Source organism: Mus musculus, chromosome 8 (assembly GCF_000001635.26).
Source record: "Mus musculus strain C57BL/6J chromosome 8, GRCm38.p6 C57BL/6J".
Lineage (NCBI taxonomy): Eukaryota > Metazoa > Chordata > Mammalia > Rodentia > Muridae > Mus > Mus musculus.
Window position 1 is genome coordinate 112,766,615 of NC_000074.6, and position 22,667 is coordinate 112,789,281.

General features: G+C 38.9%; 1 protein-coding gene across 4 annotated transcripts in view; it reads left to right on the top strand.

Annotated features, from left to right (window-relative positions):
• The window catches only part of Cntnap4 (contactin associated protein-like 4), a 312,910-nt gene that overhangs the window by 196,817 nt on the left and 93,426 nt on the right, over window positions 1-22,667 (top strand). For all 4 annotated transcript variants that reach the window (XM_006530730.2, XM_030243313.1, XM_006530729.4 and 1 more), the window contains exons 9-12: window positions 846-995; window positions 6,953-7,124; window positions 14,909-15,015; window positions 19,162-19,281. Coding sequence is in view for 2 of the 4 variants with exons in the window: in XM_006530729.4 (XP_006530792.1) it covers window positions 846-995; window positions 6,953-7,124; window positions 14,909-15,015; window positions 19,162-19,281 (549 nt within the window). In the remaining 2 variants the exon portion in view is untranslated. The remainder of the gene's footprint in view (window positions 1-845; window positions 996-6,952; window positions 7,125-14,908; window positions 15,016-19,161; window positions 19,282-22,667) is intronic.

The following is a 22,667-nucleotide window of genomic DNA, read 5'->3' on the forward strand; positions in this document are numbered from 1 at the left end:
AGTATGCAATATATTGTTTTGATGTCTTTAGTGTTAGATAATTTTATATAGGCAGAACATGTGTTTTGATCAAATCTACCCTCCATTCCTTCCTTCCTTTATCTCCAACACCCAGTTTCCCATACCAACAATGTGTGCTCTTAAAAAAAACAAAAAACAAAACCTATCAACCCATTTAGTACACTTAGCTTCTTATATGTAGATGGGTTCTACTTTGATGTTTTGGTTAATACTATCCTAATAAGGTTCTCTCTCTCTCTCTCTCTCTCTCTCTCTCTCTCTCTCTCTCACTTGCTCACTTATTTTCCCCTCTCCCTCTCAACTTACTACTACCCTAGGCTGCCTTCAAACTCCTAGTCTTCCTGTATCAGCCATCCTTCCAAATTGTAGGATTAGAGGCAGATCCTTCACACTTGGTATGGGGCAATAATTTCAGTGTCATTCCCTTATCTGAGGTTTTACTTTCCACAGCTTCAGCAACTGTGGCCAACTAGGGTCTGAAAATACGAACTGGAAAATACCAGAAATAAGCTGTTCATAGAGCTTAAAGGATGCCTACAGTCTTTTTTTTTTTCTATTCTAGTCTGAGTTACTGCTGGTTGACTGTGCCTAATGGTTGCCTGTGCCTTCTTTATAAGTTGTACTCTATCATAGCTATGTATGTGCAGAAAAGGCCACAGTATGTATGGGGTTGCAGGCATGGATGGCGGTCTTATAATGTATCCCTCAGGTAAGGTGGGGCTGGGGCAGATGCCAACACTGCATTCAGTCTAGTGTCTGTGCTGTTCATAAGTGGCTGCTTCGTGTTTTCTATTGAGAGCTCTTCCTCTGTCTCCTCTCCCCAGGTGCAGGCTTAGGTGACGGCCAGTGGCATTCTGTCTCCTTGTCTGCTAAAAGGAATCACCTGAGTGTGGTGGTGGACGGCCACATCAGCCCTGCTTCTCCTTGGCTGGGGCCCGAGCAGGTTAATTCAGGAGGTGTCTTTTATTTTGGAGGTAAGCAAACGAGTCACATGATGTGGTCCATTGGATCCTATTTGTGTTCCCACTTCTGTGTCTTAGAGACGATCTCTCACATGCTTTAAGCAGTGCTAACCCTCGGGACTAATTTTCAACTCTCTTTAAACATGAAAATGTCGAGTGGATCAAAATGACAAATTGTGACCTAAAATGAATTCCTACAAGGCAGACTTCCTTATGCTTACTGTTTCTATAATGAGATTTATTTTAAGTAGGTCACTTTCTTCAGTTCTTATCTTCAAGCCTTGTTAGATTCTCCTAGTGTTAAATGGCCCTTACACATCGTCTTCTGATTTGATGGGTTGATTTCCTTCTGGTGTTTTTGATTTTTTCCTGATCTGACTCCTAGCTCCCATAGAACAACATTCCGACTGCTTCCTCCCTGCCCAGTGTAGGAAACAGTATTATGCCACTGGACAAATAATTAAACATAATTAGTCATAGTAACTCAGTCTCTTTGCTGAAGAAAAACAAATATACTGGTACATTTGATAAAACCAGGATACCGGCCTTCGGCATCAGCCTTTTCCTTAGGGAACGAGAACAGATGAAGTGCTTAATCATCTTGTGGATGGTTGATTGGAATAAAGGCTCGGGAAAGCAGATTAGTGGCACGAGAATGAGATTTCACAACTGAAACAAACACAAGTACTCTGACATAAGGAGTGCAGTTCAGTAGACAGATGTAACTATGTCCTAGCGCTTTCTTTCTATATTACCATTGTTTGGCTATTGCTTGACCGCAGTTTAATAGTGGCTTCTGGGGCCAGGGAGATATACTGGTGGTTAAGAGTTCATAGTGCTTGTCTAGTGTATCAGGGCTTAGTTCCCAGAACACATGTCAGGTAGCCTACAACTGCCTGTAGGTCCAGTTCCTATGGAGCTGATGCCCTCAGCCTTATACTGCATGTATGTGCACATGTGTGCATACACACACACACACACACACACACACACACAAGCCCCCCACAAATGCATACATGCAAGAAATGAAATAAATCATAAAAATAACAACTAATTCTAGAATCTTTTTTTTTAATTATGGAGGATGATTTTCAATCTTGATGGATTACCAATAAAATACAAATAATTTTCTAAGAATTGTCATAAAGACATAGACTAGTTCACCAGAGGCTTAAAGACAAATTAAAGAACAAAACAAAACAAACTGAAGTGAAAGAAGGAAGACAAAACCAAGGGGCTGGTGAGGTGGTTCAGTGGTTAAGAGTCCTCGCTGGCCTCACAGAGGACCTGAGTCAGTTCCCAGCACCCATAAGGTGGCTCACTCCACCTGCAACTCCAGCTTTCTGGGATCCAGCACCCCCCCTCTGACTTCTGCAGGTACCTGCAACAAACATAGTCACAACCACAGAAACATGCATGTATAGGTAATACAAACAAAATCTTTAGGAAACAAAACCTATGCAATCCACCACTACAAAAGCAGCCAAAGGCTGTAATTTTAAGTGATGTCATTGCTTTCCAGAGTGAGATTTGTTCATTTCTGGACTAAGCTGCTTAACAAAACATGATGGATTTTGTGGCAACCTATAGAAATGTATAGACTTTTAATCAATAGTAAGGTATATAGTAAAACTTAACCCAGAGCTTTCCATCCAAAGGAAAATATTTAGAACAGTAAAAGAGATATGAAAAACCCCAGTACAAAGCATATTGTTAAAGGATACAAAAGAAAAAGTAGAAGCTTGGGTAAAATGTTAATAAATCATGAAAATGGAATTGTCTTTCTTACAGCATTTCATGTCCTTTATGCTCAAATTTAGTAATCCTTGGCTATTTTATGCATTTTCTCTCGCTATTGTGTTTATTCACACTGTAATATTTTAGAGTAAAATATATGCATGCTGTAATTTTTGTTTATTATGATGCACATGTCGCACTCTATAGCATTCTAAAATGGTTTGGATTCACCAAGATTTACAGCAATGTTGCAAGGTTGCCGGGATCTTCACTGTGCACTCCCGTGTCTAATTTAGTTTGTCGTCTATGTTTCAGAACATATAGACATTTCAAGGAATATCAGTGACTCTTTGTGTATTTGTGTGTATGCATGTCTGATTCTGCTACACACACATGCAGGTGTGTGTGTGTATGTATGTGAGTGTATGTGTGTGTGTGAGTGTATGTGTACATGTGAGTGTGTGTGCTTGTGTGTGTTTGTGAGTGAGTATAAGTGTGTGTGTATGTGCATGTGTGTGTGTATGTGAGTGAGTGTATGTGTGTGTGAGTGTGTGCTTGTATGTGTATGTGACTGAGTATATGTGTGTGTGCATGTGTGTGAATGTATGTGTGTTTATCTTTGTGTATGTGTGTGAATGAGTGAGTGTGTGTGTGCGCGCACGCAGAGGCATGTGCCTACTCGTGTGTGTGTAGGCCAAAGAAGGATGCCAGGCATCCCATCTCATCATCTACTCTCTCATTACCCAGCAAGCTTGAGTAATGCTCCTAGCTCTACATTTTCCTAGCACTTGGTCAAATGGGATGTGCACTGCCATGTCTAGCTTTTTATTTGGCTGCTAGAGACTCAAACTCACTTCCTCATGGTTGTATTAGCACTCTTACTCACAGCACCATCTCCCAACTCCTCTAATGACATTAAAGAATTCCACATATTTTCATGCATATCATAAATAAATATTTGTCTCTCTAAGATTGTCTAGGTAGTGACCACTACCTAAGTTTAGAGTATATTTTTATTTGCCTGCTTTTATAAATGTATAAACATATGTGGTATGCCTAAAAGATATGCTACAGAGCTTCCTTGGTAAAACCCCAACACCAATCGCTTCAATATATTCCCTGCAGGGTCTTGGCTACCCCAACATTTTAGGATTTAGCTTCATGCTTTCAGAGCCTGATTGAGAAGTTCAGGCCATATAACAGTCTTATTAGGATTTAGAGACTGAGAATTCTGTGTCCCCAAAACATTCAAGGCAGAGGATTCCAAGTGGGCATCACATCTTTCCTGGCATCCTTTGGGGATTATTGGCAAAGGTGTGTTTGGGGAAGGGATGAGGTAGGGTCTCTAAGGCACTCCACTGGCCTGATTGTTAGGCTGCCATTGGCAGTGGGATAAACACATGCTTGAAATGTCTAGCTGAAAGCTTAGTGTCCCTCCCCAGCATCCTGTCACTGTTGGTCATCACTGAAAACTTTGATTATAGGACAGGGGACACTTATCACTGGAGCTCTGTTTTCATCTAGATAGAACTCAGTTTTGAGATGGTTAATTCTTCACCAGCTTATATTCAAGGTTAAAAAAAGATCCACATGTTCTGAGAGATTTCCCATGAACTCTTCTTTGCTTTTCTCCCAATTCAACTGCAAGTTCAAAGTGATGGCGACTGAATCCAGTCATGCTAAACTAGCTGGTGTACTCTAATGTCAAGAGTTTCTCTGCCCCAACAGCCTGGCTTCTGTCCCTACTCTGCTGTCTTCAGAGAGCCTGTCCCATTGGCTGTCAGGATAGAGGGCTACTTCTCAAAGAACAGAACTCCATATGCCACACAAAACACCCACTATTTTTCTATCACCTCACTCTCTCTTCTCTTCACCTTTCTTCTTTCAAATGAGTGCATTTCAAAAAAAAAAAAATCAGAGCACACTGTGGGATGCCCCTAAGTGCATTTGATCACATACAAGCTATACATTCAAAATCTTGGTTCTCTGTGCACATAGAGGATAGTTGAGTGACTAATTTCTGTAAATTCTCTTATGTTATCTTTTTCATGGGTATCATGGCATGTAGGAGATTCTAACTGAGGTATAGAATACTCACATTCAAGTTCCCTATACAAAGCAAGCATCAGGTATCTAAGGACTTGGTCACACTGCCATGACATGGCATCTCACTTCTGAAACAGCAGTATACAGTGGTAATTTATGTGTCATCTCTGGAGGTCTTTAACATGATGACTGCCTCTGGTAATGGGTCTATCCATCAATTCAGCATTGAAAATTCTTCAGGATCTTCCTACTTTAGTACTTTCATCTTGCATAGATTCAGTATTCAACTTCTTCCTGGTATCACATTTTATTAACCCATCTTTGCCTTCAAAGACCTGATCTAAGCCTTCTTTGTCCTTGGAATTTCATGCTTACTGAGTGTTTTATCCAAGAACATGAAGTACCCATGGTCTGACTTTTGGTTTTGTTTATGGTTTTATTATATTTCTTTTTGATTCACTTTTCCCTGTCTTGTTTCCCTCAGGCATCCTGCATGAATTAACCCATTTTAAAATAGTTTGAGATGTGTTAGGGCATGCCAACACTAGAAAAGAGTAGCCAAGTAGTTTACATTTCTGGTGTATGAGAACTATCAAGTATTCCTAAACTGTTACCCTTTCTTCTTTATTCTGACATTCTTAGTTAGGTAATAGGTCATCTACAAGGAGATTGTCCTAACTATGCACATTGTATGGCTCCTTCTGGATCTTTGTTGTGAGTAGGACACCTACAATAGGCCAAAGAAATTATTCAATCCAAGTGTAGCTCATGAACCAATGGGTTTTACTGGGGTTCCTTACAGAAATGAGAGTGGCTCACAGGTAGCTGAATTGCAGAATGCTTACTGCAGCATGGATCACAGACCACTGTAGCTGTGTTTCTGGAATTATCTTTACAATGCCCAGACAGCTCTACCAGAACCACCTCTCCCAAGGAATTTTCTTACTGCTTATATAACCTGAGGGGACAACGAGGTCTTTCCATTGGAGGATATAGTTATAAAACAGTGTGCTATGGGCCAGGAGAATTCTAATTACTGTAAATATATACATTGCTATGTACCTCAGATTACTATCCAAAAACCTGTGATTGCCTTTTGTTGACAAATCAAATTTGAAACTTTGCAATTTCCATTAAAATCAAGATAGCATATTTTAGAGTGCCTGCTAATAGTTATAAATAATACTGGCCTTTACTTGCTATGTAAATTTATTTTGCTGGGAAAAGATAGCATTAAAGAGACTGTCCTTGTTGGAAAAAAATTGAATTGTAATGGAAATTTCCAGGTGGAAAAGTAGTGTAGAGGAATTAAGGAGTTGCTGTTTCCCTTCTAATTCTGTGAAATTGTAGTGGTGGCTGACAGCCGTAGCATCAAAGAAAGATTGATGGGAAATATGTAAGTGAAATATATGTGCTCATACGCCATAAAATTATTTACTTCACTTGAATAAACATTTAGAACATCATTAAACCCAGGCAGTATTGGTTAATATTATATTTGTTATTTAAATAATAAGAACAAATCTTAAATGTTTGAAAAAATCAGCATAAAGAGAGCATTGTTTGCTGAGCCAAAGAATACATAAAAATCAAACAGTGAAATATTTTTTGACATCTAGCCATTTGTATTTGTCAGATATATATGTGGCTCTTACGTGTATAAGAAAATAAAGTATTTAATCAAATAAAGTGTTAGTAATTTTATTCCAGATCAATATATCTCCTTTCTCAGATAGTTAGCTTTAAGTACAAAGGCATTTCATTATTATCGATTTATCTTTTCTTGTCTTCAATGTACACTTATCCTAGTTTATGCTTTGAGTTTTCCAATCTAAAGTCCAAGTTCCCTGTGTAAGTTACAGAATTTTTGACACTGCTGCCCGGCACATTTAGAATTTTGAAGCCAATAACTAAACTTCTAAATTTAGATCAAGTTAAGTAGTGCACACAATTATTACAACTCTAGAGACTTCCTCTGAATCCTATGGAAATAAAGAAAATACTTTGCATGAATTTAGATGAAACTAATAATGATTCCAGAGGGCTTATTTCTCTCCTCTAATGCCGAGAATAATCAAATTTATGTTTTATTTATTTATTTTTCCTTATAAATTCTGCTGTGATTCCAAACACTGATTTTTTTTTATACAATATACTATTGCTTTACTCTGGTTTGCTCTCATCAGGTTGTCCAGACAAAGGCTTTGGATCCAAGTGTAAGAGCCCTCTAGGTGGATTTCAAGGATGCATGAGGCTCATCTCCATCAACAACAAAATGGTAGATCTGATTGCAGTCCAGCAGGGGGCCCTTGGCAACTTCAGTGACCTTCAGATAGACTCATGTGGCATCTCAGACAGGTAAAGGCAGTCCCGTATCTCTCCATTGACTTATTCGAAAACTTGAATATATATATATATATATATGTATATGTATATGTATATGTATATGTATATGTATATGTATATGTATATGTATATGTATATGTATATGTATATATATACTGCCATCTATTACAACAGAAATGAATTGTATCTACATTGAAAATAAATCTAGCAATTGTTTTATATAACATTTCAAATAATAATATTAGTAATAGATATAATATATGTGACTATGTTAATTACATATGAATATGCTACCATACTACAAGGCTCATGCTGTTATGGTTTTATTTATTGTTTAATCGTGTGTGTGTGTGATAAATCAGGTTATCATGATTGTACAGCAAACAATTTCACCACTGGGCCATTTTCCCTGCCCTGCTATAGTTCTAGATGTTCATACATGTACCCAATCTGTATCATTAATCCCAATACCCTATGTCACCCAACCAATAAACTTGACTGTTAGGTACTAGTAAGCCAGAGACCTATGTGATAGGTTATCGAGCTGGCTTTGAGAACCCTGACTGTTGTGTATATTCAGATGCAGGGGCACAGGATTTGTGCTTATTCTAATACTTGCTGTTACAGCCCACTAGTGTCTTCTGTGTAGGAGCAGGAAAACCACTTCCCCCTGGAATGCTGGGAGTATTGTATTGTTCACGGTGAGAGCATAACCCCATATACTCAGCAGGAGCACAGGCATGGGGCATAGCAAGGCGAGATCTGAGAGTTCATTATAGAGGATGAGCAACTTCTGACACAATAACCCACAGTTAGTAATAATTAAAAACTATAGGTAGGCCTGGGCCACTGTAGTGAAGGAGTCATACCAGCCATGCTTTGTAACCAAGGTGGCTAAATTTAATTGCTGAGCGTGATGGAATATCACACTATTGCTGATTTAAATCCACATACCAGACCCTGAACTAAGCACATAAATGCTTATGACTATTTAAGCCTACCCTCCTGAAGTCTGGACAGTGGCTGTGCGAGAAATAGGGAAAAGAATGCGTAGAGAGGTTACGTTGGGTAAGAAAGGAGTCCAGCTCCAAAGCCAGGTAGTCAGAAAAGCATCCCTGTCAGTTCACAGAGCATTATGGATATACATTAACGTTATGGGTGGTTAATCTTTCATCCACACATAATAAATGGATCATTTAAGGATTTAATAAATTATAATTTAAAATAAGTGAAAACAGTAAGGTTTGACAGGAACTTAATACAGTACAACCTTTCTTTTTTTCTTTTTCTTTTCTTTTTTTACTTTTGAAAAGGTGTAGCTGGGTAGGATCAAAGTTACACATAAAGGCGGTATACATACAAAGACACGAGTGCTGCTCATATGTACATGGTTCTTTATGCATGTCCTTTCAGCTCATATAGTCTTTATATACTGTATCACACACACACACACACACACACACACACACACACACACACACACACACACGTAAATGTTGTATATGTCACTTTTGTTTCCTCAGATGAATGGGTAAAATGAGAGCCATACCCAAGCTGTATGAATGCACAGCTTGGGCTGAGCTCAGAGCACTTCTTTCTCTGTTCTAACTATCCCTAGGCCTAAGCCAGCAAGCTTTTAGCCTCTGTACAGTCTAATGTTCTGAAATGACTGATTCAATCTAGCTTCTCTCAGCTTCTCGCTGAATTGTTCTGCTTGGTTTCAATGTTCTTATCTTCTGCCTCCTCATTCTCTGGCTTGTTCTGTCTTCACCTATGTCTACCTTGTTTTCTCTGTAACTTGTCCCTGTGAAACTGTCCCAGTATAACTATTATCCTTCACTCCTCTCCCCACTTTGTCTGACTGCCCCCCATGTGTGTCTGTCTGTCTGTCTGTCTGTCTCTTAAGTAGTCTCTCTTTCCTGTGTTCTTCTTGTGAGACTTGGGCATATTTTATCTCTGACAAATCTTTCTCTGCTTCCTCACTTTGTCTGCTCCTTAGTTAGGCATCACTTTGGAACTTTCTTCTATAAACTAACCTTACCTTCATTGTTTGAGATTTAGGGGTGCATCTGTGTTACAGGCAGATCACACTGCAATTCAGAGCATGCCTGCATCCCAGCAGGATAATATAGACCTAGTATGATCCCTTGCCAAAGCAGCCATGTTGCTGGATTAAAATTCCTCTATATATGCTCATTCTCAGTCACGTGACTGAAATCTCCTTGCACACTCACTCAGCTTTCACACTGCTTTATAGGAACACATTCCCATGTATCCATAAACACATACCTATATCTGAACCATTCTCATACCCACATCAGACACGACCATCTTCATGGTTTTCACATGCACACACCTCTTATCCAGTAACCTACACTCTCTCTTCTAGAAGTGATATACTCATCCTCTGTGGACATGAATCAGGGTTATCCTAAGTACAGAGACTCTGATGACTAAGGGACAAAGGCAGAATGACAGGACCAGTAGGACAGGACAGTTCTCATCCCCAGATCTGGAGCAGAAACCTAGAGGGCTGCTGGGATACCCCTAACAGGTGTGAGCACACATTTCTTGTTACTTAGACCTGTGAAACTTTTTTGGTGAAACTCCTAAATATGACTTTTTAAAAGCAACTCTTTAAAAATATCAAGAGTCCAGTAAAGATCATTATCCTAGCCATTGACCCCATTCCGTGAGAGTGGAATAGGCGATGGCCAATCCTTGGCCCTTCACTCTAAGTGTCCACTGTGCTATCTTCCAGCTGTGGTCATCCTGTCCCTCTCAGTGAATGAATTTCTCCCTCTTGCTCTCCTCTTTTCTATGGGAGACCATAAGCCCATTGAGCATCTCTGTGCTTTCATGTGGGTTTATTCCATGGTATTTGAAGATAATCATTTTAACGCTTGTGGCACAGAAAGCATGGCTTTGTGGGGAGGAGCTTGGTGAGTGAGTTGTGTGAGGAGAGGGTTCCCATTAGTTACTGCTCTGAATGTATGAGCCCTACAGGTAGTTAACGTTTAGTTCCCTTGAATGTGATAATGTTCTAGATCTAAAGCCAATATCATTCATTCCAGCCAAGCATTACATCCTATGAAAGCCTTTGAAATTGAAATTGTGCTGAACAGAGAATCTGGCTAAATGAAAATTTTGCCTGTCACTTCGGGTTTGGGTATGTCGATGGAAGTGTTTGTTCAAAGTCATATGCAATGAAAATGGTGATGGAAATGTCTAGGAGAAAGATTTAGATGCTTGGGAAAATGGGTTGATGGATTGTTTGACTTTGTAGTGGGAGGACTAGCAAAGGGGACAGTGTACAACACAGTTGTTCAGAGCCCTTGGCGCAAGCAAGAGCTCTGCCAGGCAGTACAGTTTGCATAGGTTACAAGTTGACTGACATTATCATACAGTGAACCTGGTAAAACTCACAATTCGGTCTTTCACATTTTATTTACAAACGTAAAAAGCCTCATCCAGATGAGTTTAAACTGAACAAAAAGAAAATGTGCCCAGCTAGCATCTGGAAGGCAATCAAAGGGAAACAACCCATGCACTAGGACAATTAAAGACATTTTTGTTTCTTTTGATTTTAAGCAAAACCATTGAATCTTTTCCCTTTTAAAAACAGTGTTAAGTCCTTCTAAAGAAAGGTCACCTTTGACCTTTTCTGATTTAATTATAAACTAAGATTGCTACTCTTTTAATGTTTTTAAGTTCCTTTTTTTATTAGGCTGTTATTGAGTTCAAATGCTTAAAAATTAAACAAGTTATGATAGTGTGCCTAAAGGGCTCCTACATACTTATAAGAATACTAAATATGTATGAAATTACTAGGTGCAGAAGTATATAGCTTTAAAGAAGAACTACTTTAAGATTGTGTTCATGTGCAGGGTGTTGTGCTATAAGCACTTGGAGGGCAGAAGCAATTAGATCTCTGAGTTAGAGGCCAGCCTGTTCTACATAATGAGTACCAGGCCAGCCTGGTCTACATAGTGAATTCCAGGGCAACTAGAGCTAGAATGAGACCCTGTATCAACAACCCTCTGCCAGAAAGATTTGTAAATACAAAGTCATGTTTGCAGTAAGACTTTCTAGATAGTGAGACTACAGGTGACCTCTCATCTTTTGTTCTGTGTACAGTGGACATCTATTTTTTAATCAAGGGGAAAAATCAATAACACTATTTTCTGTTAACATTGGAAAAGGTATATAAGCAAAACATCAAGATGCATCTTCAGATCTGATAAAGGAGGCAGCAAAAAGTCCATCACAAATACATGCTGGCAGCCTCTGTAGTTTATATTATTATTTTTTAAAATTGAAAATGGATGAGAGCATTGGAAGCTGTGGTCTCAATATATTATTCATTCTAAACTCTGAAAAACACCAATGCTCTAATCAGCTGTCTGAGTCTAAACTAGAAGTTCACAAATGACATTTGTACATGGTACTTTACCTGTGTCAAGATAATTTCTTCTATAGTGCCTCTAAAGCAAAGATGTCACTGACATTTCCATTCAAAAAATAATGCTAGGGCTGGAGAGATGGCTCGGTCTGTAAAGTGTTTGGCTCACAAGCATGAGGACTTGAGCTCAGAGCCATGCATGGCACATTTGTAAAAGGCCAAGCACAGCAGCATGCCTCTGTAACCTCCACATTTGGGGTGGGGGTGGGTCATAGACAGTTTGATCCTTAGAGCTCCTTGCCCCGGCAGTCTAGCCCAGTTGGTGAACTTGGGTTCCATGAGAGATCCTGGCTCTCAAAAACCAAGATGAAGTGCAATCAAGAAAAGTTACCATGTGACCCTTTGCTCCCCACATACACCTGCACACATATGCATGTGTACCTGCAGACACACAAATGCATACACTACATATACACACCACATCCTACACACAGACCACACATATACAGATTTAAAAAATGAGTGATGTCAGCTACAGTGGAGAGACATAGCCCAGCACTACCAGCAGTCATAGTCTGACAAATCCCTACATTAGGAACCTCCAGTTGTGTAAAGCTAGATTTTTGACTACACTGCTGAAAAGAATTGGGGACAAGTCAGAGTGAAATAGGGCTGATGATTTTATAAAGAATTGGGAAGCAACAGTGCATCCTCCAGACCTAAGTATTGGTATTTAGAGAATTTAGAGAGAGACATAAGGACAATACAGAACTAAGATATGGGTGCAATCTGAGAGAGAGAGGGGGGAGGGGAGGGGAGGGGAGGGGGATAGAGCAGAAGAGGGGAGGAGAGGGAAGAGGAGGGGAGGAGAGGGGAGAAGAGGGGAGAGGAGAGGGGAGAGGAGAGGAGAGGAGAGGAGAGGGGGGGGTCTTTACAAAGACCCACACATGCATGCACATGCACACACACATGAAAAACTCTGTAGCTTCCTAAGTAATGTTGCTTAAAGAATGTAATTTACAACAAAGTTTTAAAATGTAAAAAACAAAACAAAACAAAAAACTACACAAATCGGTTTATTTTTCTTATCTTAAATCATCTCCTTTTGTGAGTAAAATGATAAGGTTCCTTTTTACCAGGTATGTTATTTAAGCTCAGAGGAAGAGAGGAGTGTAGCTACAGTTAAGTTCAAAGGCATATTCATTCTGGATTGAAGTAAGCATATTTCAGCCCTTCACTTTGGGATGTATTTTTAAAAGTAAGCACTGCAAAAATTTAAAAATATTAAAATTATGTTTGTGTGTGTGTATGTGTGCGTGCGCATGCATGTATGTTAGCTGTATGGAGGACAGAAAACAACCGGCAAGAGTCAAGTCTCTTCTTCCTCTGTGTGAGTTCTGGGGGATCAAGCTCAGGTCACCAGGCTTGGTAGCATGCGCTTTTAGCCTCTGAGACATCTCTGTATGAAATTCTAATTGCATCAGTTGTTTTGAGGTTCCTTGACACGTATTTAGCAGAAAGCAACACAGATTCCAGTGCAAGGAGCTTCCTTCCTTCCAAGGCCCCTTACTATCTTCTGTCTTTCCATCCTGCCTCAGGTCCAAAGAATGTAATGAGAATTTATTTCCTAGCAGTTGATTGTCAACCTGATTATGTCACACCTGTTTGCCATTCAGTATTTATGGAAATTAATTAGATTCCTGCCCTTCTATGGAGACAAAAAATTACAGGTTCTGTCATTGTTATTGGCACCCCAACATCCTGCAGAGAGCACCTTCCTAGTTCAGAAAACTAGTAAGAGGTTGGAGAAGATTTATTCCTCAAAGGGACCAAGAAATAATTCACAGTTGAATGTTTTCTAATAGAAATGCTCTAAAGAGAGGCTGGTAAAAGACTATAGCTTACAAGAAACTCAGCTAGCATTTATCCAAGCTGAGGGCAATGTTGGAACCATCTAAGTCCACCAGGGGTGTTTCAGCCTTCAGCAGAAGGTCCCCAACTTCTTCTCTCAAGATTCTTCCAAGTGTTTTAGACAATTGTCACTAAGCCCCATTGTTGAAAGATAAACCTGACTTTTTGATTTTTATACAGGAGCTGTCTGCCACAATGAGAAATATTAGGTATCTTGGGGGAGGGGAGGTGCTTCTAAGTTAAAAACAAAAACTACTATGGCAAGGTCAAGAATTTGGTTACTAGCACCCATCTCAGGTCGTCTATAACCACCTGAGACTCCAGTTTCCCAGAACTCCATACCCTCCTCAGACACCAGCACTCGAATGTGCACAAATCCACATGCTCTCTCTGTCTCTCTGTGTCTCTGTGTCTCTCTGTGTCTGTGTCTGTGTCTGTGTCTGTGTCTGTGTCTGTGTCTGTGTCTGTGTCTGTGTCTGTGTCTCTCTGTGTCTGTGTCTGTCTCTCTCTCTCTCTCTCTCTCTCTCTCTCTCTCTCTCTCATACACACACATACACACACCTATACACATAATTAAAAATAAAATAAATTCTTAAAATGTTAGCTATATGAGATGATGTATACATTAATGTGCTCATGCTCTTTTCAATATATACACCGTGATTCCTCTGAGGTAAAGTGATGCATATAAGTTGAAAAGAAATATTTTAATTAAATACAGTTGTTTTAGTCTTTGCACTGCCGATCTGTACAGGACCCTGTACAACTTTTCAAAGCCTAGAGTCAGATCAAATGATGGGCTTGGCTCACTTCCTTTGTTCCCTATAGGTTTCCCATGATCCTCTGTTTTTAAAAGTATATTATTCAGATGCAGCTTCTCAAACTTAGGTTGTGATTAACAGAATATATTATGATTTAATGTTGGAACTGAGCTACTTCAACTGGGTAACCCTACTGTGCTTGGTAGCTGTTGAATGTTATTTCTCTTGGAAAGTTACAATAATCAGGGTAGTTCTCATGAGTTAGATTCAACAGCAGAGAACAGCCTAACACTGCTTGGCATGGATGGATACTGCACATGCTTGGGCATTTCCAAATCGGTGAACATCCTTTCCTATCCCTTCTCTCTTTCCTTACTCTTTCTTCAGTCAATGGTGGAATGCTATTTTCTGGAAGCTGTTCATCGTCTAGCTATCACTGAGTCCACAATATGTCACTTAGGGGACATCAAGAGCTATTATATGGTGATATGTGTTCACAAGTAGTCAGAGCAATTTGAGAATTGGCCAAACCCAAAGGAATTTAATGCCCCAAGGTTTAGTTCTGTGAGTTAAGTTCCTCAGTACCAGACTGTGTAACCATTGGTCATGTGGAATTTACTCTCTATGGGGTCAACATCCTTGTGTCATGTGACCATTTATGACCGATGATCAATACTCTGTGGTATCTCACCATGATTAACAGCATCTTCTCTTCCTTTTAGGTGTTTGCCCAACTCTTGTGAGCATGGTGGTGAATGTTCTCAGTCTTGGAGCACCTTTCATTGTAACTGCACAAACACGGGGTACACAGGAGCCACTTGTCACAGCTGTAAGCCATACACACCTGCTTGCCCTTCTGCCTCAGCTTCCTTTGTATTGTTTTCTTTGGTATCTGTGCCTATGTGATCTGTGTGACCTTGTATTGGGATACATACCTTGAATTTCAGTACCCCTCTGGTTTCTAGTTTCTAGTCCACATGTCATTTCCCCTCTGGTTTCTAGTTTCTAGTCCACATGTAATTTCATAAGATCACCAAAATAGAAATATATAGTATAAAACAAAAAAGAAGGGGAGAGTCAGATCATTGGAAAGGACAAAAATATGTACTGAAATTAAAAAAAAAAAACATAGCTAAGGAATAATTAAATAAGATGTAGACTGTTTGAGCACTCTCTGCTACCTAACCTGGACAGCGTTTGACTGGGAACTTTCTAGAAGAATAGTATATGTTGAATTAGGGCTACTTACAGATTCTTTGTTGATTCCATGAAATGAAAATATTTTCAGAAGCAGTGTTGGATAGGCTGGGTTGGGAGAGCTCTCACATGGAGATTGACTTGTCAAATATCATCCAAGAGAGTGGTATTTCATTTGGGCATTGATAAGTGAGTACCATAGACTGGCTGGCTTAGGTATAGTCTAAATTGGTTTCTTAGAGTTTAAAGGCTGGAAATTCAAGTTCATAAGAGTTCAAAGCTTTGGCTGCCCTGCTTCCTGGTTCACAGACTGTCAATTTCTCCCTGTGTTCTCACACAATTCTAAGAGTGATAGCTCTCTCTATGAGCCCCGTTACCTATTTTTCATTACTCCCATGACCTCACAACCCAGAGAAACCCTATCCCCTAAACCACACTATTAAGAATGAGTCTCCTTTAAGATCTGTTTAATGAGGTTGATGGCAGCTAAGTGGGACAGACAATTATTATAGTAATCATAGTTAGTTTTATTTATTTATTTATATTTATAATTTTTTTTTTTATTTTTCGAGACAGGGTTTCTCTGTATAGCCCTGGCTGTCCTGGAACTCACTTTGTAGACCAGGCTGGCCTCGAACTCAGAAATCCGCCTCCCTCTGCCTCCCGAGTGCTGGGATTAAAGGTGTGCGCCACCATCACCCGGCTTTATTGTGCATTTTCTAAATTCCAAGCATAGGCTTGGTATTTTATACATGCTAAGTCAGTTGATTCTCATATCTCCCTCTTAGGTCAGTACTGTTATTGGCCTAGTTAACTAATGATATAATTCAGGGATATTAATAAACTTCCCAAGTTGGTTTACAGAGAGTAGGCAAAATGAAGAAGCTCCAGGGCCTGAGGTCACAGCATATATATATATATATATATATATATATATATATATATATATATATATATTATAAATCATGTGCCTTTTTTCTACTGAAATATTTACTTAAGCTGCAAGCCTTATGTTATTTTTGTAGTCTACTTGTTCAATACATGTTCAACAAGGGAGTGGCCCAAATGCCCATCCTCTACACCCACTTTTTATGTTATTTCTCAAATTCTGAGCAATGCAGAAGCAGAGGTTGATTTGAAGCAAGAGTGTCCATTGCAAAGTCAATTGCCATACAACCTTGGGAAGCTCAACCACACAGCTCATTGTTTTGTGTCCCTACTTGCGTTGGAGTCAGAATCCTTGGCTCTCATCTCTGCACATGCTACAGAGGACTCCAAGAGGTTCTAGTTCAAGAGTAGAGAGACTGTGCTCAAGAGAGTCTGTTGGCCCTATTAGTCCCTCATGAATCCATAGCCAGGTATTGAAAAAAAAAAATATATATATATATGTATATATATATATATATATATATATTGCAATCTTTCCTCAGATCTTACCAAAAAAATGCTCACTGGAGATGAAGCCTCATCTAAGCTGTCACCAGAGGCTAAGTTACTCAACCATGTCACTCAGCTATTGAAGGACAGTGTATTTCAGTTTTTCTTAAATATCATTTGTCATCTCCATTATAATAAATGACTCAAGTCTGAAAGCTATTAAATACATTGGAATTGACTCTGCTTGTTTTATTGTTATTAATATGTAAGTGTAAATATAAACACAAACATCTCTGAGGAGAAACTTGAATGGGATAGAAAGGACATATGACACGCGGCCCATAATGTCATTAAAAAATTAACAGGATAGGTCCATGAGCAAGATATTTAAACAGAGCTGAAGGAGTTTGGTCCACAATTTTCTGAGAAACAGGGCTAGAATAATGCTGTTAGTCATAGTACAGCAGCAAAGGTGAAATCTAGAAGATTCCCTTGGAATCTCAGTACTTGGCTAGTGAAGGCAGGGGCATCATGTCTTGGAGGCTAGACTGAACTAACAGTGAGAGTTTGTCTTCAAAAAGAAAAGGGTTTAATTAGGAAATAACCACCATGCCATAGACGATCAAGCAGTGAACATTAACACTAAGGTATTTCCCATTTGGGTCTAGGGAAATGGCTCATCAGTTGAGCACAAGTGCTGCTCTTCTGAAGGATCTTTATTCTGTTATCAGTGTCCTCTTGAACCAACTCACAACCTTCTACAACTCCATTTCCAAAGGAACCAACTCTTTTGACCTCCCAAAGCCCCTGAACTTATACACACATATTCTACCCTGCACAAATACATATAATTAGTAAAACAGTGTGCCTGGAGAGTTGGCTCAACATTTAAGAACATGCACTGCTCTTCTAGAGGATCTGACTTCAGTTTCTAACACCTAGACCAGGTGGCCAAAACTTCAGAGAGATCTGACTCTCTGGGCCTCTGTATCTGGCTTGTAGTATCTGTATTCACACACACACACACACACACACATACACACACACACACACACACACACACACACGCACACACACATGCACATATATACACACACACCTTCATGTAATTAAAAATAATAAAAGTAAATCTTAAAACATATAAAAATAAATTTTAAAAAGGTCTAATTTCCTTGTCCATTTGTGTGCTTTTGGAAGCTTATCACCATCCCAAAGTTATGTGTAGATCTCTGGCAACCACTTTTAAGGCATTTATAACCATATGCATATGCTCCCTGGAATATAAAACTAACCATTTTACATGCCCACTTCAGTGAACAATGCAAATATAGCCACAAACCACTGTGTCCTTATGTCTCCATCTATGTAATTTAAATAGGAAGAAATGACACTGTCATATTGCAGAGCAATAATATAGAAGGGAGGTTCCAGGATATTTTGAACAATTTATAACTTTTCACAAATTAGCTGTGATGTCTCATGTCGTCCAAACATTCATTAACACAATTTTCAAAAATTTAAAATTGATTTGGGGGAGGCTATCCAGAGGTTTTTTGTATTTCAGACTTCATGGAATTAAAAACCTAATGGAAGTTACTAGTACATTTGGCCAGGCATTCAATGAGAAGTGTGCATTTCGCAGATGTTAATATCAAGCCTTATGCATGGCAAATATACACTCCTATAATAAAAAATTCAATTATGGATCACAACACAATGAGACCACTTGGGGGCATATTTCATATGAATATTTGCTCTGCTTTGAATCTTAATTGTGTTGAATGCTCATTAAAGAGCATTAGAGAAGTTTCATAATTACATTTAAAACTATAGATGAGGAACTTTGCAAATCATTTTCCCCCTTTGAAGAAAAATGTTTACCTCTAAATTGATGTGAGAAAGTAACATAGTTCACATATTATTTAAAATCTCCCCACTGCATAATTATTGGGCAGCACCTGATTAGCTCTGAAGGTTATGGTATTGTACTTCAGATGTTAGGTTATTACAAGGTGATACTAGAATTAGACATTCTGAAATGGGTACCACAAGATACCACATTATACTTACAAAGGTCTTAACATTTAAATAGCTGTCTTCCCTTCTCTACTTCTTACTACCATAAAAAGTAGGTTAAATTTTCATTTTGATCTAATAGTCTTCTCCTTTGGAGATAAAAACGTCATAAAATACAACCTCAATTTTTGTATGTTAGCCATCTCATCCATATTAATTTGTAAAGAAAAGAAGGATGGATTTGGTTTTAAAATATAAATATTACCTGTTCCCTTGGCCAGTGATGTGCATAGATTTGGGGATCTACTGTAAATCTTTCAAAATTTGAGAGATTTGTTTCATGTTATTTCATTCATGATTCTCTCTCTCTCTCTCTCTCTCTCAGCTGTCTATGAGCAGTCATGTGAAGCCTATAAGCACCAAGGAAATGCTTCTGGATTCTACTACATAGACTCAGATGGGAGTGGTCCTTTGCAGCCATTCCTCTTATACTGCAATATGACTGGTAAGTTAACACACGTCCACTGGCTAGACAAATCTGCTTTAATAGACTGATTGCACAAAAATCAAAATGAAATAAGTATCACATCAATCTGATTTGCAACATGACTGAAGTAGATATTCGTTTTCATTTCCTCTCTGTTGCTGTGATTAAACATCCGGACACGAGGTACCTTAGGGGAGAAAGGGTTTATGGTAGCTTACAATTCCAGATTCTGGTGTATCTTGGGGGAAGCCATGGCAACAGGATCTTGAGTCAGCTAGTTACATCAGATCCACAGTCAGGAAAAGAGGTTATGAATACATCCTTGCTTAGTGCTCAAGCTAGCTTTTTCTGCACTTACACTGTCTAGCAAATGTAATGATGCTACCCACCGTGGCCCGAGTCTTCCCAGGAGATAATCATCCACAGACAGGCACACAGACCAACTTTCCTTACATAATTCCTCATTGGAACTCTCTTCCCAGGAGATTCTAGATTGTAGCAAGATGATAATTAAAACTAAGCATCACAGTACTATTTAGTAAAACGCAACATAAATATTTAACAGATGTGTTAGTTAAATGTTAATAATTTACAATATTGTTAGTCTGTGTGCAAGTAGTGACTGAGCCGTGTTTCTAAGGATAAGTGTTTCCTATTGTGTCTCAAAACACAAGCCGTTGTCAGAGCAATCAATGCCTAGGAAAGAAAGATCTGGAAAAAAAAAAGAGCCATTGTTTTAAATATGGGTAACTATGAAAATTATTTGTTTTCTAGAATTCCTGTTCTACATAAATTCAGACATAAATTAACAGTCACAGGAAAAATGGGTTTGATTAAATTCAACATCTACCCACTATTCAAAAGGAGCCAGAGTGCTCAGAAAGATCTGTTAACATGGGTAACAGCTTGTAACTATTGAGAACTTTCCCCATCTTGCCAGTGTGAACAGCTTTCTGTATGGGGGGTCTTAGCCAATACAATCGGTAGAAAAAGCACAAGGATGGGAAAGAATGGCCTAAAATTTTCATTATTCATGGATTATTAAATTACACATTAAAATATTTTGAAGAACCCTAGTAAATGATTTCAATTCATAATAATTACTGGATCCCAAGCTAACATAAAATTATTTGTTTCTGTATACTAGTAGTGTGCAATTAGAAAATGACCTTTTAGAAGATGGGATCTCCAACGCCTCAAAACTCTCAAACACACAGTAAAAAAAAAAAAAATACAATAGAGGGTTTTCAAGGCTTCTCACAGATAGATATAAAATGTTCTGTTTACAATTTAAAATCCTAGAGGTAGAGAGGAATATAAAATTTTCATTAATTAAGAGACTCAACATTGTAAAAATGTCAGTTCTTGCAAGATTGATATTGATTTTTAGTACAAACCTAAATTAAAATTCCAGTGGGGTATTTGTTTGTAGGTTGGTGTGTTTATTTTGGTGAGAATGGATAAGCATATTATATACTTTATGAGCACAAAGGGAAGGGTCAGAAATAAGTCAGTCTTGAAGAACAGAGCTGAAGGACTCAGTTGTAGCAGGTATAATAAACACTAGTAAATAGAGAGAGAGAGAGAGAGAGAGAGAGAGAGAGAGAGAGAGAAAAGAAAGACTTCATAAATAGTTTCATTCATGTTGCGATAACTGGTGTTTTATCAAAATGAGAGAAATGGACAATTGTTCAACAATTGGCACCAAGGGGAATTGTATATAAATGTCAAAAAAGAGGGCACATCTATCTTTCTTTCATCAAATACAAAAGGAGAATTCTAGGCATGCTGTTTTGTCTAATATGTCAGCCATATAATACTCTAAGTTGATTTAGATTAATTTCAAGGTTCAATAATTTCAAATTCATTTTATCAATGCAAGCAAATATAAGTACTTTAACTAAAACCAGTAATTGTCAGTCAGATTTTAACTGCTGAGTCGCGTATGGCTAGTAAGGGTTATACTGGCCTTCATGGCGTAGATAATTCACATCAGCGCAGGGAGTGACACCTCACAGTGCTGTGGTTAGACATCCATAGCAGCAAGGGAACGATAGGAAGGGAAAGGGGCAATTTTGAGTCGAGTCACACATTGTTGTGGAGGGAGATTTTCTACTGAAAAGTCTAGTTGTGAATATCTGAAGAAAGAAACTTCTAGATAGAAACAATGGCAAATGCCAACTCCTAAGACTTCCAGGCATCCCAGCAATGACCCCAAGTTAGCTTGGAGTATGGCCAGTGAGTGGGGCATAGTAAAAGATAAGAGATTCAAACAAAGGGTAGAAGAAGAGGGAGAGTTATGTGGTCCTTACTATAGAGTCTTAAAGTCGTTGGGTATTGTCCCTAGTGAGGGTATTGTCCCTAGTGAGGGGAAACATATTTAGAGCACAGTCCTATATGGTGTATACAGCCTGAACTCCTTTGATAGGACCATAGTTGCTCTCACATTGGCAAATACCTGTCCAGGGGCAAAGAACCAATAGATAGAGCATTAAAGTTAGGAGGCCATTTAGGAAGCACCAATGTGTCAGTTACTTTCTTACTATTTTAATAAAACTAAGGCAATGTATAGAAGTGGCTGGGTTTGTAACATTTCTAGGGTGTGAGATTCCACAATAGCAGGACAGAGGTAGCAGGCAGCAGGTTGCTGGTGCCTTAGTCAGGAACTCACATCTCAACCACAAACAGGAAGCAGAGAGCAAGTGGCAAAAGCTGACCTCAGTGACATACTTTCCCCACATCTCTTTTCCCAGTCCTTCTCAAAAGGAACCACCAGCTGCAGATCAGGTATTCAAACTCTAGAGGCTTATGGGGGAACAGCCCATCCAGCCATCACCGCAGGTATCCAGTGACAAGCTGGTAGTGGTGCTATTGCCCTTGACCAATAGCAAGGCAGATGGGGAAAGGAGGCCAGCTAGCCCTGTGTGTGTGGCATACATATGAGATGTAAGGAAGCAAGAAGAAGCATGATATACATGGACAACCAAAGTCTTTGCATTACTGGAGATAAAATCAGAAAAAAAAAAACCGTTGAGGAGTGGACATCAGAAATTTCACTTAACTATTTTAAGTTGATGATTTCTTGTCACAGTCCAACAAGATGTGAAGGAGACGGCTGAATAGAAGATAACAATAGGTCTATACTAATATACAATTCTAAAAACCACAGGGCAGTGGTTAATCCTGGGCTATTGATTTTTAGTGGTGTGAGAATTACTGTAGAACATATCTTTAGAGAGTTTTCAAATGCATTGGTTGGTGGCTTCATGAATTGGCAACCGCTGAGGAAACGGTTCCCGAGACCAAACCAATCTAAAACACACGCTGATTTGACAGGCTTGCCTCCCATGTGTGATTGTACAGTCTGCAGGTTACAAATTCCCAGACAGTAGCCAGGGGTTTCC